We start from the raw sequence: 15,842 nt of genomic DNA, 5'->3' as shown, positions 1-15,842 counted from the left end.
CGAACTAGCTAACGTTTCGCCAATCACCCTGTTGGCTTCTTCAGAGCTGAAACTGGTTCGCATTTTACCATGTACCTGCTTTTATATTGCTTGAGGGGGGCGGAGCTAAATCAGATGACTGATTCCCATATTGGTGACAGGTAAAGACCTGAGTCGCGGTTAAGATCGTTAGGTTGCTTATAGATTTCTACAGACTCTTGAATTTTTCGTTTGCTAGAAGCATTGATTACATGCAAGAATTGACCTAAAAAAATAGTAATCTTATTAATTTAATAACGTGTCCTATCGAATGTCAATAAAGCTGAAATCAGCGCGTCCGTGAGTCGTGTTCCGCGCGTGACACTGATACGGCTCGAAAAATCCGCCCACTAGAAACGATGAACCTTTATGGAATCGCAACGGAGTAGGCCGTGGATCGCCACCCGCGTCAAAAAATCTCGAACGTTGCGGCGAAAACGTGTGTTTGTTTTGATGTGCGACAGTTCGTCGGTTCAACGCGTCGATAGCATTTTCCTTTCTTTTTATCCCACGAGGAGATTCCGGTTTCCCAACAAGCGATGGAATTAGTTTTTTGCGTATTAATTTCAATCAGCCGATTAACATAAAATATATAAAATGAAAATTAATAAAAAAACAATTGAGATTATTGAAAACTAAAAAATTATGAATTGATTAATTTTAATTGGTGTGTGTATATGTACTAATACTAGCTGAACCAGCATCTTCATCTCTTCACGTAGAAACCTGTGAACAAGATGTTGGTACTGAATGGCTGAAATTTGTTTACAAAGAAACATTGACCTTCGTCGATTATATGAACCAGAAAAGATAGATGATCACTATGCAACTTGTGGCATTTGGTTTCAAAATCCGGTCACTTAAGAAACCAGAATGTTCCAATTGAATTTGTTATTATGACTCACGACTCAAAAATTTCGTGCACCAATATTTCTGCCAAGAATCAAGGCGCCCCAATTTTTCGGGATGCCTAGCAGATTTTTTATCTCGAAGTCATACATCACTGTAACTAAAAAAAGAAAGGAAAACTCTGGTCTGGTGTGTTCTTTTATAAGAGCAACACTCCTGGTTTGATGGCCGGAATTCATCCTGCAAGTTTCGACATTTTTGACAAACTATCCTGTTGTTTAGATTTGTCCCCTAGTGATCACCTCAAACTTCAAAAACATCCAATTAATATGGAGGAGGGCAAGAGCACCGTTTGGGACTCACTCGGGACGATGAAACGTCGTCAACCGAGGCGATAACGTTAAAACTATATCAAGTGTGTCAACTTCTTTGAGAGTCAGGAAATGAGTTGATTCTGCTTTGCCGGTAGAGGGAGCTCGACTGTATTGGAAAAAATCAGTCCTATTAATTTTATTAAAAGAAAAAAAGAAGTCCATTGCGCCTTTGCCGCTAGCGGGAGACTACCATAATTTGTAGGTTGTTTCTTTCTAGTTCTGGCCTTTGTCACTCTACTCGTTGACCATTTTTCATTTAAAGAAAAACTAACGGTCGTAGAAAAAGTATAGTATGCAACATGTTTGGTAAACTTTTTAAGTCACTCGATTCGGTGCTATCCGCTCGTGTCAACCGTACACCTACACAGAAGGGAGTAGAAAAAGAGAATTACTGTGTTGGTTTTCATTTCCATCTTGCTCTTCTTCTCCGTAGAAAAAAATAAAAACAATCTTACGATTACATTTTATATGTTATGTTACCTATTATGCTCGCTTTCTGAAAAAAGAATTTTCAGTCTACAACCGTTAACTAAGGCAATTTGGGAAACGCTTTTATTTAAAAATATATTAATTTTCTCGCTTATCAAAAATGGAACTTTGGCATTTTCGGTTAAATTTCTTCTACGACAAAATGTGTGAGTTTTATTTTGTTAAATAGTTTACGTTATTTACCATATTCTCTAAAGAATACTGCGTATTATGTTCGGGAAGATCAACTCGACGTTAAAAAAATGCAATTTTATTTTCGAATAATAGACAATTTTAATTAATAACCAGAGAGTTAACAGTTAACGTGTATGTTAACGAAATTACGGAGCGTAATTACATTTATGGAAATACCCGTATATACGTATATACGTGTTTGTTTTGCCTTATTACGTAAATATCAACACAGAAACAACTCAAACAGATAAGCTGTGTTCCTGGTATTATTTATTATTGCTTAAAAAGAGTTGGCGTTAAAAATGGCTGTATACAATGTCCAGTTCCCGGAAAACCCGAGCGATAGATAATTATTTATTATAACAATTTGTTTTTTCAAGAGTTCCAACAAGCTGCCACGAGGGAATAAATTGCGGCATGCCAATTTTGAGTGAACACTCGCGAAACTAATTTGAATGTTTAAAGTATATCTGAGACAAGTCCAAATGGTGGGTTCCCGTGGGTTCATCTGACTGCAGAAATGGCTTATTTGTTTACGTTACTTTTTCAATTCAGTATGCAATAAGACTTTTAAAGAATGTGATAATTTTTCACACTAGTACAAAATTATTACACTTCCTCACTGCTTAGGATAAGCTACACCAAAAATATCAAATCAAACAAAATATATTTGACTCGGCTAATTAGGGTTGCAAATCACATATTTTGCTGGAAACTGGATACGCCTAAGGCACGTTGTTTAGCATATTGTTTCAAGCATAAGTCGATTTTGGAAATCATGGCACTTGAACCTCATCTACCTCGTTTCGCTTCACCTATAGACTCGTGAGACAGGCAAGAGCAAATCATAGAACGTTTTGATGAAAAAGAACATTTCCATTGATGCGTAAGAAGAAACCTATTATGGCACATCAACTGACTAGCGCGTTTCGCTTTACTTTTGGACAAAGGCAAATATTGAATGTAAATTCTGTTTGTGTGTTCCGGTGCAGATATGCATGAAAAAAAGCTAACCGAACTAGGTATTGCAAGCTTCAAACATCGCACTACCTGTTTTCAACATTGCTTTACTTATCAGGCCCCTAAATTTTTTAATAAGCTCGCAGCTAATATCAAAATGGCACCGAACATTTCTGCTTTTAATAAAAGATTAATTAATTTTTATTATTCTAAGACAGTTTAACTTAACCGGTTTACTTAACATTTTTGTTGTTTTTTTTTATTTTATTTTTTTCTCAAAACTCAGATATATCTACCCTCGATATTATTATTATTACGATTATTATTATTATTATTATTATTATCATTGTTGTTGTTATTATTATTATTATTATTATTATTATTATTATTATTATTATTATTATTATTATTATTATTATTATTATTCGTCTATGAAAGTAATGTAAATAGTTGCCTCGTCTTTATTATTTCAGTTGTATTTTTGCTCAACTATTATACTTTTACCTCGGAAGTCAATAGTTATTATAGATCTACCTTTAATTCGAAAAGCTGGCGCGTTGGTTCCGACTTCCGATGGCCATTCAAGTCTGAAACTTCCAGGAATAATCTCCAAACTTTAGATTCGGATTTCTCTGGAAGACAATCGCATAATTAAATTCACGTGGGGTTTCATCTTGGAATTTAATCACTCTCGTCCACAATCGAATTGCCTCGATAAGCGGATTATTGCCGCTGGTTCGCTTTCGACGTCCCGTCGACCCGTAAGTTGTCCGAAAAGTAAATTTTCTCCATTTTGTCCCGTGTCTTAATTGCTTTATTTACAAATATCCCGGTCGGAAAAATTTCGTCGAAAACAATTAGCCGCAAGGTTGAAAATTTTTACTTAATTAAAAGGAGGAAAGAAAAAGTTTCGACTTTTGATTTTTTTATTTTGCTTTTCCTAATCGTTTTTACCTACAAAATCCATTCAGGTTACTTGTAACGATGAAAGCAAGCATTGCGACATGCACTTGCATACGATCGGTTTCTTTACAGCATTCCAAGCAGGAATCCCGCAACTCATACAAGAAAAAATGTATCACGTTTTAAAATTACCTAGATATTCTACGAAAACAAATTTAAAAAATAATCGGCTAAAACTCACTGCAATAAAACAACAGCATTATAAAACTCAGGCTCCGTTAAAATTCTAAACCACGATCCTATTTAAACTTCTCAAAAAACTTTTAAACTTGCACTTCAAAAGTGCCAAAGAAATTCACCGTCTTCCAAATATTGACCCACAAGAGCCTAAATGATACTCTTTAACTGATCACAAATCAGGTTATCCAATAAGACTGGTAGTTTCCTTCCAAAAAAACGGATTAATATTATTACCTATTAAGCACACATTTACTATCAAAAAATCCATAGAATTAGTATTACCTTTCAATGCAAACTTCTTTCTTTTGATGTAACAGGACTTAGACTCTGTAACTTATATCATATTCCTAAGCGAAAGAGATGCGGATGCCAAGGTAACCGTCGTTATATACCGAGGTTACTCCCTAAGCACTCTAGACTTCTCGGCTATCGTTCGCCAAGATTCGTTTCGTCGATCGGGCACTGATAATTATACTCCACGTGTTAAGAACATTGAAACTATGATGAAGAAAATCCCAACCTAACCAATAATCGTAGAATAATCGACATTTACTGCACAAAGAGGAGAATCGACGACGGATCTCAACTCTAAAGATTGCAAAAAAGTAATGAGAGATAGAAGTGATCCATTTAATCTGCAATCTGCAATTCATTTAACGAATTGCTCCTATACATGGAAAATATTAATAGGAATTCAAGAGTTCCAAAGCAAAGAAGAACTGATTGCGCGTCAACTGTCTAATCATTGGATCTGTTTTCTGTTTTCTTCATCGGATCTGTTCACCCCACATAAAAATGTGGTGTGATTATGATGCTATGTCAGCAGACAGACATAGACAGATTTCATTCCAAAAACATGCACATGATTGGAAACTCAATATTAGTATCGCGAAACTCGATTTAGATGCATAATGGGGAGCGCGAACCATGTTATACTCCTGAGAAAGTTGGCAGAATTATTTATGAATCTGTCAGAAGTTGTTAATAGATATTTTAGACAATAAAATAATCTGAACTCAGTAAGTTCTAGCGGTTTTATTATTATTTTTTAATTGCCCACAAAAGAAAACATTCACAAGGAAACTATTTATAAAAAACAAATATTAACACAGAAAATAAAACTACCATATTGCAGGAGAAGGAACTGATTGAATGCAGACGCTTTTATATTCAAAAAAATTATTTTGACTCCAACCTCTTCAATAATTGTGAAAACAAATCATTGTGTCTTTCTTAATTTTGACCTATTCGAATAAACTAGTAAAATAATCGACGCTCAAACCAAACCAAATATATAAATACATGCAACGTATGAGTTTTTTAGAGAGAACCTCTTAGCGATATTTTGTCTTGAAATTCGGACATACGTTCGGATCCAGCGTACGTAGCCGAAAGTGCTTACAGAGTTTAAAAGTGCTCCATTACTGAAATAATCTCTCCCTCTTCACATAAAACACGTTACAGAGACCCACCCCAGTACACCTATGACGGATGCGATTATATTAGTCGATAAGTTACTAACACAAAATTAGATGTTTTACATTAAGAAGCAAAAAATTATCATCTTCTCCGCCGTATTAGAACAAAACTATTTTGAATTTAATAATAACATTTATCTAAGAACTGATGCTTTAATTATGGGTAACCCTTTAATTAAGATTTTTATCGATTCTTTAGAAAATAAAACATTAATTATTTTGACATTTTTCCTATGCCTGGATGACATTTTAACTTGTTTTTTTTAGACAGTTATCCGATTTTCTTCACGTGATTAATAACTTGCACCCTAATATGAAATTTGCAACAGAAGAAGAAGAGCATATTTCCAAATTGTTCTTAGCATCGCTATTGTCATAAATTTGCAACATCAATAATTAGAATTAACCATTACCATTATTTTTTAAATATAAATATAATATTTTAACATATTTACTTAAATAAACATAATCTAAAAATAGCTTCTGAAACTAATAATTTTTTAGGATAGCTAATTAACAATAATTAACAAATAAAATCGGCGGTTTAATTTTAATATTATGAAAGTAAAGGGCTCAAATTTAATTTACTATCCAGCTTTAGACGTAAACGATTTAAAAAATTCAAATATCCTTTTAAATGTTCAATTAGATTTTAGTAACTCACTCCTCTTTTCAGCTTTGGTACCTTATATTAATTACCCTGCTGTTAGAAATTACCCCCCACACTTAAGGATGATAGATTTTGTGAAATTCCATGTTAGTGGTGAAAAAAACGAAATATATGTGAAAGTCCTAGAAAACAAACACATACAATTTTTATTTTGGCATAGTAATGTTTAAACAAACTAAACTATTCTATTCTACTTTTTCTTAGTAGTAAATGTCGAGAATTATTTTCATAAAAATAACGCAATTTTCGTTTATTCGACGTTCCTGGAAGTTTTTTCTATTAATTATCGATCATTGCTTAGATTTTTGTCGCCGATTCAGTCCCAGCTTTTTACTTCTTAACTTACTTCAGCGGAAAAGTTGTAAATTACCATAATCCGACTCTTCAAAATGTTTAGCTTACAGGCGGACACACCACGACCGAGTGATTCCGTGATTATACGAATCTCTGCGACCGCATGGAAAGCTTTACCGTTCAACGCCACGGTTCCTCTGTTGTGCTGTAAATTTATATGCGTTTGCATTATTAATTAGTGTGGAATTTATATTCCATTTGACCATTTATGATATCATAGGTGAAGGTTATCACATCACGCATTGAGGACAGTTTGTGCGATAACTGGATGACTAGATCTTGAAAATAGACGCGAAGCGCGCAGATAAATTTTAATTGCCGTTAATTATAATCGCTGGTTATTAGGGACGAGTCTAAAGGTGGACAAAAATTAACCGAAGATTTGCCCACAGTTGTTATCTATACACGCACAAAACGTGGGTTTATTTGTCGTCCAGGATTTTTCAATAGTTTTTAACGCTCGGGCCGTGTGGTTTGATAATTTTGGTTCCCGTTTTACCGATTACACAACCGGGTTGAAGGCCGATCGGCCCACGTAACAATTCATCAAATTGCGTCCCCGTTTCCGCCGCGAATGAGATTTTAATAAGCACCAAATTATTAGAAGCGATTCGGATATGCCGCCTAACGCACCAATCTTTCTGCTTTAGTACCATCACGACTTAACGAGTACCAGTCGCACTTAACGAGTATTGTTGGGAGAGGACAATATCAGACGTGTTTCAGGGGTCGGTCTTGGACCCATTCTCTTTCTGTATTGCACAGCAGATTTGCTCAGAACGGGTGTGACCGGTTTGATTCGATCGTTTGTGGGCGATACTCAGTTGTTTCACTCGTTTGACATTGGGGACATAAAAAATGATTTGCAAATAATTTCTACGTATTCTTTTCAAAATAATCTAAAAGTAAATTCAAATAAGTGTGCAGTAATGAGATTCACCAAAAAAAAAAATAGATTGCTTTTCTAAATAATAACGTTTTATTCATAGATAGACAAAAACTATCGACGTAAAAAGCTTAAACTTCAAATTATGTGATTCCCTAGTCCTGTCGATATTAAATTATCCCAATATCGTACCTTACATACTACAGGCAAGCATTATTTTGACTCCAAAATGTTTTAGACACAATAAACTTTTTTTTTTGTAAGAGGTGCTGAAATTTTTGAAGGGACTATCTATATTCTACTCAAAACACCAATATTTGAAATTTTTTGAAGCATCCAATTTCAATTGGTTTGAATAGCGTCATTGTCATATTCAAAAGTTTCACAGGAAGAGTTTTTGCTACACTTCTTATTGAACTTTTGGATATACCAGGTGTTTGATGAAACGGGCTATAACGCTATGTCGGAGATAAAAATGTTCATATGGACATAGGTTCAAAAAAAATTAGTTTACAAGATTCGGTGAGTTTAATACTTTAGTGTATTTGTGATCAAACGGTCCGAGAAAAAATGTAGTCAACTCAAGCGTAAAAAGAAAGAGAACAAAAGACGAAAGTACTTTTAGAGGCTTATTCAAAGTAAATAACAAAAATTTCAAAAAACTGCCGAGATGGCACTGAACTTCACTTTATCGTTGTAAATGCCCTTGCCAAATTGCAACAAAATCGTCCAAAAAATATTTCACATATTGTAAAGAAAGGTTTTTTTTTTAATGTGTAACAACCCATATCTAGAAAATTGTATTTCTGGACCTACGTTTATATAAACTCTAGCCGAGCATTGGGGGGCATGGTTTTTGAATTACCTTGTATAAGAACAGTAGCCTCTTTTCGATGTCAGCCACCTAGCTAGCTACCGAGTGAAATTGGTGGCTGTATTTTTGCGTAAGAAAAAATACAGCTCCAATGCATAAAAAATAAGTAAATGTGGCGGATAAACAATATCCGTTCACTGTACAGATATGCTAACTAATTTTAAACAGGCAAGAAAGAGAAACTATAATGTTCGGGGCGCGGTACAACCGGCACGGACGGTACGAGTCGAATTTTATTTTTCATTTGGAATAACGTATATATGTAATGCTATTTAATTCGTTCCAGTTACATCAGCAAAAGTACGTTTTATCAAAATTTTTAGAACAAAGCACACATCATTGCTTATCTAAATAATACGGGTCAGTCTGGTTTATGCATGGTATTTTGTAATAGTTAAAAGATGGATTTATACTCCGGGTTTTTCCCTTCAAATTTTTGTTTCATTTTGTCTCTTCTGGACTGTCATATTATGATACGAGATACTTTTGGGCAAAGGACATTTTTAGTAGAATATCCGCTATTTTGCTTGGGTTCTTTGTCGGAAGCAGCACTCGCCGCGATTTTCTTTAGTTTTAAAAATATAGTTTTAGGTGATAATCTTTTTTCGAAATTACCCAAGTACTCCGCAAAGTTTCTCTCCCTTCAGTTCCTCCTCTATCAATGCGGTTTGTATTGCGCCAAGCCGTGTGTTATGTTAAATAATTTTTTCATCTGTAATATTGACATTATCATATAGAGAGCCATCGGTGATATGCGCATCGACCGATTCCGATTCCTCTTCTGTAAATGCGGGTTGTCCCGCGCCAACCCAAGAGAGAGAAAACATTTCCCCCGTTCCCTTTCCCAACGCGGTTCTCGCTCGCTCCACTGAGGCAGTCACGACGGACACGTCGACATGCTAGGTTAGGCGGAGGCGAAGAATATCGCTTGGTCGCGTTTACACAGGCAGCCTAGCAAATCCACCTCCCATCATTTAAACTCGCGATAATTTTGCTCAGAAGAAGCTGCCGGCTGCGGGCGCGAAACCCAAACCCTAGTGTATATTCGGCGGTGTGCACATTCGGAAGGAGGATAAGTACGGTGCAAGTGTTCTCAGTGTATTGTAAAAGTGTCTCAGCTACGTGGCTATCCGAGACGCGGTGGTGGTGGTGGTGGCCGAGGAGGTAGCCGAAGGGCCGGTGGGATGGTGGCCAGTCAAGGCGTCGAAACGTCGTCGCAGAATGCAGAAATGTATTGCTCACCCGTACATTCCCCATACGGAGAGTTTTACCCGGACAGTCACTATCATTATGTCCAGCCCGGTGGACATACTGAATTGTGTCCCCACGTTCATTTGCAGAGCGAATACGGTAAGGGATCTTATCTTTTTAGAGGCCTCTTGGGTTGGGTGACCTTTATTGGTTGATGGACACCTTCTAGCGTCTAAATTAACGTCAACTCACCTGCGCTCACGTTTTATATTCCCGTTCCGAGTACATTCCTTGTCGACCAGAAGAGTATTTTCGATAATCAAAAAACGTCGGAGGACGTTAAGAAATCCCATCGTTCAAACAGTATTCAAGGTTTTATTAGCTTAGACTTTAACGGAAAGATAAAAAATCTGGGTCTGGTTATACATGCGTAAATACTTCGACCAGAAATCATCCGAAGACAAATGGATCCGTTTTTGTATTTGCTGAGGTAGTTCGTCTTCTAAATTGTCATTCCACGGTCTCCACATTTTAAAGTGTTAAAAATCAGGAACCTTCAAAAAATGTTTAATCGTAACATTCTAATAAATATTTATCTGTATTCTTAGGAAGTACCGCGAATATAATCTATCATCTTAAAAAATACTCTTGTTACTCTTGCATATCACTTTATATTAAAATAAACGCTTCTACTTATTCGAAAATATAAAATAAAATAAAAATAATAATAATAAAATATTCGTTACGGTCAAGCTCAGCTCATATATGTTTGGATGGGTTTTGCCACGGTCCTGCGAAGGTCTGCGGTAAGGTACTGTAAAATACCTATAAATGTACTATATTTTTGGTCGTACAATACCCACGCCGTCCTGCTACGTCGCAAGATGCCTACTAAGCAAAGTTTGTTGAACCCCGTGCCGGCTTACAGGTTTCGTTTCTATAAGTTTCTAGGAGTCTCGACCCTTGGCGTGCGCCATTCGACATTACATCGGAGTTTGATGCGTTAAATGTTGTCGGCGAATGTTGCTGATGCAAATATTGATTTGTTTATCCCAGACAGGAGATAGATATACGTCTGCAGACACGTGAGTCACGTGCGCCCAGCATTTATTTCCGTAAATAAACAAGGTACGGTACGGTATACGCTATCGCCTCCATCCATAAATGAGAAAACATGCTTTCACTGCGCTAAGAATGCACGAAAAATTCAGTAAATAGGTTGATTAGATAATTATTTGTTTAGTCGCCTAAACTGTTAGATTTCTTTTGCACAAGATTTCAAATTTTGAAGTTGTTATCCGCAACCAGACATCTCCCTGTCTCATATAACTATAAGACGGAAAATCACAGTGAATTTGTGGGGGAAAATAAGACGTCATAAAAGGTTGATTGCAAAAACTCTACCACGATGCTGGCAACAGCAAGAGTTCTACATACGAAACCCTAACAATTCCGCAGCAATAGATTTTGGTTCCCATAGCGACGGAGATTCCACCACTTTCCACCTGCAGTATAACAAATAACCTTTAACATTTCCATGCGGCATCGGGTCGGGAACTTTATATTTTGGTTTAATCAATGCAAAGTTTCCAAAGTTCACATGACCTAAAAATAACCATCATTCGTGAAAACTAAAACGATTTAAACGAGTTGCTCTTTAACTCATTATAGTTGAGAATCTATAAAACGTTAAGGCTCTTTGTGTAGCGCCTTTATTCTTATCAACATCGCACACTGTATTGTGGAATGCGTTGTTGTACTACGATTCATTATTTATGTGCGTGTCGAGGAAAATTCGCTAAGTATGATTAATTTTTACTTGCGATATATAACTTCTTCTTCTCATGACATCTGCTGGTCCGCTGCCAGATAACCTTAATACTCACTATAACACATCTGTTGATATCCGATACATTACTTCTCGTTGTGTTTTTGTTGATATTTATTACAAGCGATGAATGTAGGTCATAGATATGTTTTCGTTCGGCTTTCAGCAGAAAAGTTTGTTTAGAGCTCGACTTACGTCGAATCTGGCATTAAGCTTTTTAAAAAAGCGTATTTACCATCCGTACGAACCAATAGCAAAAGCACATCTAAAAACTACACGCGTTCACACGTAATAACGAATCGGGTCATTTCTTGGTATTTTCAAATTTTTTTCGACAATTTACATTCTGGCGGGTATCTTGAAGTCAAAAGAAAATCGTTTCGAATCTTGCCATTGTAAAGCATGTTTCAGGACACCATAAAAACCTAGCAGAGATTTCGCTCGCAAAATCATGAAAAAAATGTTCAAATGAACATTTGAAAATTCTTCGGCTGCGAGATATCAAGGAAGCATACCGAACCCACAAACAATGTAAACAACAGCTCAGTACTATAAAAATCAAAAATTCCCAAAAAATCAACACTATAAATACATTGAAAAAGCATACTGTTTACCATTTTTCAGGTGGTAGCCTCTTTTTCTGGTAACTAACCATCGGCAAATCTTTGCAAAAATTATCGTAGTATCGTTAATAGGTTGTTTTCCATTGTGCATGGTTACCAAATGTAATCGGTCCAAATAAACTTCAACCTATATGGTTGGATCAGCGAACAACTCTGGGGTTTGTTTGCTCGCCTCTTATTATTTACATGAATATTTTAACCACGGTTTTAACTTATTTCGTTATATTTCATGGTAATGTTTAATATTTCGTTCGTGTTTCCCAACTGCGGTCTAAATATTTTCTAGGTTTTTCCAGACGAGCGTGTTAGAGATAAGAATCAATTTTTGAGGTAGTTATTTGTCAAATAATTTAATGGCAGACGCATTTCGAAGACACAAACAGGAATGTCCCTTGAACCACATTTTTTTTCCACTGATTTCCTAATAATTGTTGAGTCTTAGACGGGATTAAAATAAATTCAGTTTCTTAATTTGCGGCATATTTTTGAGGAAGGCAATACATTGGGTGCTACCTCCGGACAAATAAGGCTGATTTTACGTGTCGACATTTCCAAGAAATGTTCATTGCCTTCAGTGGTACGTGGAAAGATCGGTCCACGCTAACCAACTCGAAGAATCGCAGCAGAATCCTTAATCGTGCTTAGAGGCAATAAATTTTCGGAAAAGTCGACAATACCAAAGACAGGTTTTCTTTAACCCAGCCAATAGAAAGTCCATGAAGTAAACAAATGAAAATAGATTATTTTTATTTATAATAATTACATTAGATCGCGTTCTATTCAGGATTTACTCTAATCTGTACGAGGAGAAACCATCTCCCGAAATTTGGATAAATATTTCCCCATAGAGAAATATATTTCGCCTTATTTACCCGTATCACCTTTTTTTTTTCGTGTATTTCCCTATATTTCCTAGTATTGGCCAAATCTACCCCGTATTTGTCTTTATTTCTCCGTATTTCTCGTATTTCTCTTTATGCAATATTTTAGGATCGGTTTTTGTAAGAAACTGAGCTATAATAATAACGCCTTATGTAAACTTCTATTTTTTTTCTCTCAACAAGATCGAAACAACTGACAAAATTAAGTATACAAATTAAATACAAATAAAATAAATTAAATACAAAAATTAAGTACGGAATTTGAATAAATGGCGTAACAATAATACAAGATATATATCTCACTTATCAACATAAATTATATGAAATTGCGGTATTTGCAGATGTCATGTTCTTTGTTCCTCAATTGGTAAACACTACGAGAGGTTCTTCGGGATGAAGGAATTGAAGTTGTTTGATATCATGAATGTGCGTTTTTAACTTAAATCCGCAACCTAAAAGCATTTTAATTCTGGACTGTGCACTTCCATTTTTTTTTCTGTTGTTTTACCAACACTTCTAAGAATCAGTAATACAGATTTAAAAAATATATTACTTTCAGAGATTTTTTTTAATCATATTTCCTTCGAATTTGCCCATAGGACGGTAAGTATGTCCTGGGTGGTTAATAATATGTGTTTGTGTCGTGCAAAATCCGGGTTTTAAAGAAACTTCGTCCGTGAATTCCCCACCGTACGTTCCGAAAACGTAACACGTACTACGTACGCAGTTCGTGATCGATTCTAAGAGCGGCTGTAACCTATTGCACTCCGTGGACGTTAAAAACGCCGGCTGAATTATTAATAAAGGATGGAGCTGTTATAAAGAAAACAATCCGACCTCGGTTTTTTTTTATCCGATTTGTATTTAAAAATGTATAAAAACCTCATATTGAATAACAATCAATATGGCGGTTTGTTTCCAAGGCCGAGTCGGCAATTTGCTCCGACTCTCGTTAGGGTAAAGGTTTTATGAGTAGCAACTTCGTCGATACGTTCTGACATATTCCCGTCCCCAACTGTTAATCGAATTATATGAATATTCCAGTGGCCAGCATTTCCTCATGTCAAATTACATATTGCGGACACCACCTACCTCAAATCTCTCCTGGTTGTAAAATTTCTCCCATCAAAATAAAACTCAAGCTGTTCCAATTCCGAGCAGCTTCACGGATAGTTTTTTAAACGGCCTTGTCTATCATTTCTCTACCGCCTGTTTATTTAGTCTAAGCCGGTGTTTATAGATTACTATATATTTGCTTTAAGCTTTAAATATATGTTTGGATAGGGCCGGGGGCATAAATCTCCTTTTTTACAGATGCGTCAAACAAAGTAGCAGTGACACCATTTTAACGTTTTATCTCTGATCGAAATACTTTGTAAGATAATAGATAGTTGTATAGCGTTTGTTTTAAATATTGATTAAGGCTTCTATTAATTGAACTATTTTCGTTTCATCCGTTTTAATCAATGCTAAAGAAAACAGTACTCGTATTTCTTAGTCTTGCTTTGGATGTTCTACCATTCCGGCTCACTCATAACGTTGTGCTGCACATTTCAAATGCATAGCACAGGAGTCTGGCAACATTAACGAATCCTGTTCAAGTTCAATGCGTCTTCTGATCTCAGGTGAGAATTTATTTTTCTACCTAAGTAGATGTAACTTAGGCTTTAAAGGGTAGGATGATGAATGTTGTTGTAATGCAATTCATATCGGACAGTCCCCCAGGAAAATCTCCGCCACTGTTCACGAAGATCTCTATTTGGTGTTAAAACGACACACAAAAAAAACTGGGGAAATTAGAAATCACCAAAGCCAAAAGGAGTCCTATCCTTGATTGCGTTTTTAATTTTGAGCCGACATTCTTTTTTAATAATATAAAATTTAGGTCTGCGGTACATTGCTGTTTAGTTTTATTTTTTTTTATACATCTTAATTCCAACGTTTTAGTATTTAAAAAAATTGATTTTATAGGTTTGATAGTGCCCGTGTGGGCGAAACACGTGTAACGTTTTACAAATAATAATTTTTGAGACATCGACTTCGAAGTTTAATTGAATCATTATAGTTTTGCTAAACTCTCTTGTTGTCAAGTTGATTTTTGAGATGTTGTTGATTGTGAAATTGCGTACACTCATAAAAAGCAAGATAGTGTGGTATAAGGTGAATTATTTACCTCAGCACACAATTGTCTAGGTGTCCTTGCTGAGGGCTCCTAATTACTAATTAAAATAAATATCTCGGCCTCTGATAAACTGCACTACACATATGTCGTGGAATGTGTGAATCAGAAGGGATGGCCTTTGATGTAGGCCTCTCTGCAATTGGAGTGTTAAATTTTCAATATTTTGCCAGTCTCTGCAAAAGCCTCTTCAAACTCAGTATTTTAATGCTTCAATTACGAGTGCTGCCACTTGGTCACGATATTCTCAGTAAAAAAATATCGTGGAAAATCCGGCTTAACTACTATAATTTTAAAACGTAGCCAATTATTGCCAATTATGTTGGCCCATCGGTGGTAATCGCAGTTTGATTACTTCCTCGCCATTTCTTTTTCCACTGACATATACGTTTCCGTGTTTGCGCAATTGGTACCAATTGGCGGAACAGGCGTCCACCAAGGGACACGACATCCGGACAGACCAAAAGCACTGTCATTTATTTTATAAGTCCCGGACGTGAACCTAACAGGTAATCGTACCTTTAAACTACTGTTCAATTATGTTAGTAAAAATAATGTGCCGTATTTTTTGGATCAACAGAAATATATATGGTTGTGGAAATGGTGGCGATATATAACATAATAAAATTGACAATTTGTTTATAAACTCAGTATAAAACATTTAACATAAGAAGTACACACAGGAGAAGAAAGATCCTGACCAACCTTATAATAAATCTAAAATATAATTTGTTATACGAATTAATTTAAAAGGATTGCGAGGAAAATAATACATTCCAACAAAAAGAGTAAAAATCGGATTAGCTACACCGTGGAATTAAATCATCGCTCATAAAAAAAACAACTCGCATCAAAACAACCAAAACAAATA

General features: G+C 35.7%; 1 protein-coding gene across 3 annotated transcripts in view; it reads left to right on the top strand.

Annotated features, from left to right (window-relative positions):
* Positions 1 to 15,842, top strand: part of LOC132696093 (fibronectin type-III domain-containing protein 3a) — a 127,400-nt gene that overhangs the window by 57,662 nt on the left and 53,896 nt on the right. The window contains exon 1 of one of the 3 annotated variants that reach the window (XM_060660692.1): positions 9,132 to 9,619. The exons of 1 other annotated variant lie outside the window; for it this stretch is intronic. In XM_060660692.1, the coding sequence (XP_060516675.1) occupies positions 9,454 to 9,619 (166 nt within the window). In that variant the 5' untranslated portion in view covers positions 9,132 to 9,453. Of the gene's footprint in view, positions 1 to 9,131; positions 9,620 to 10,469; positions 10,589 to 15,842 lie in introns of those variants that run through there. One more of the 3 variants, XM_060660694.1, reaches the window with a different exon arrangement.

Source organism: Cylas formicarius, unplaced genomic scaffold, assembly GCF_029955315.1.
Source record: "Cylas formicarius isolate icCylForm1 unplaced genomic scaffold, icCylForm1.1 PGA_scaffold_1__22_contigs__length_36826433, whole genome shotgun sequence".
Lineage (NCBI taxonomy): Eukaryota > Metazoa > Arthropoda > Insecta > Coleoptera > Brentidae > Cylas > Cylas formicarius.
Note: the sequence above shows the minus strand (reverse complement) of the source record. Positions and strands in the feature narration are given on the sequence as shown.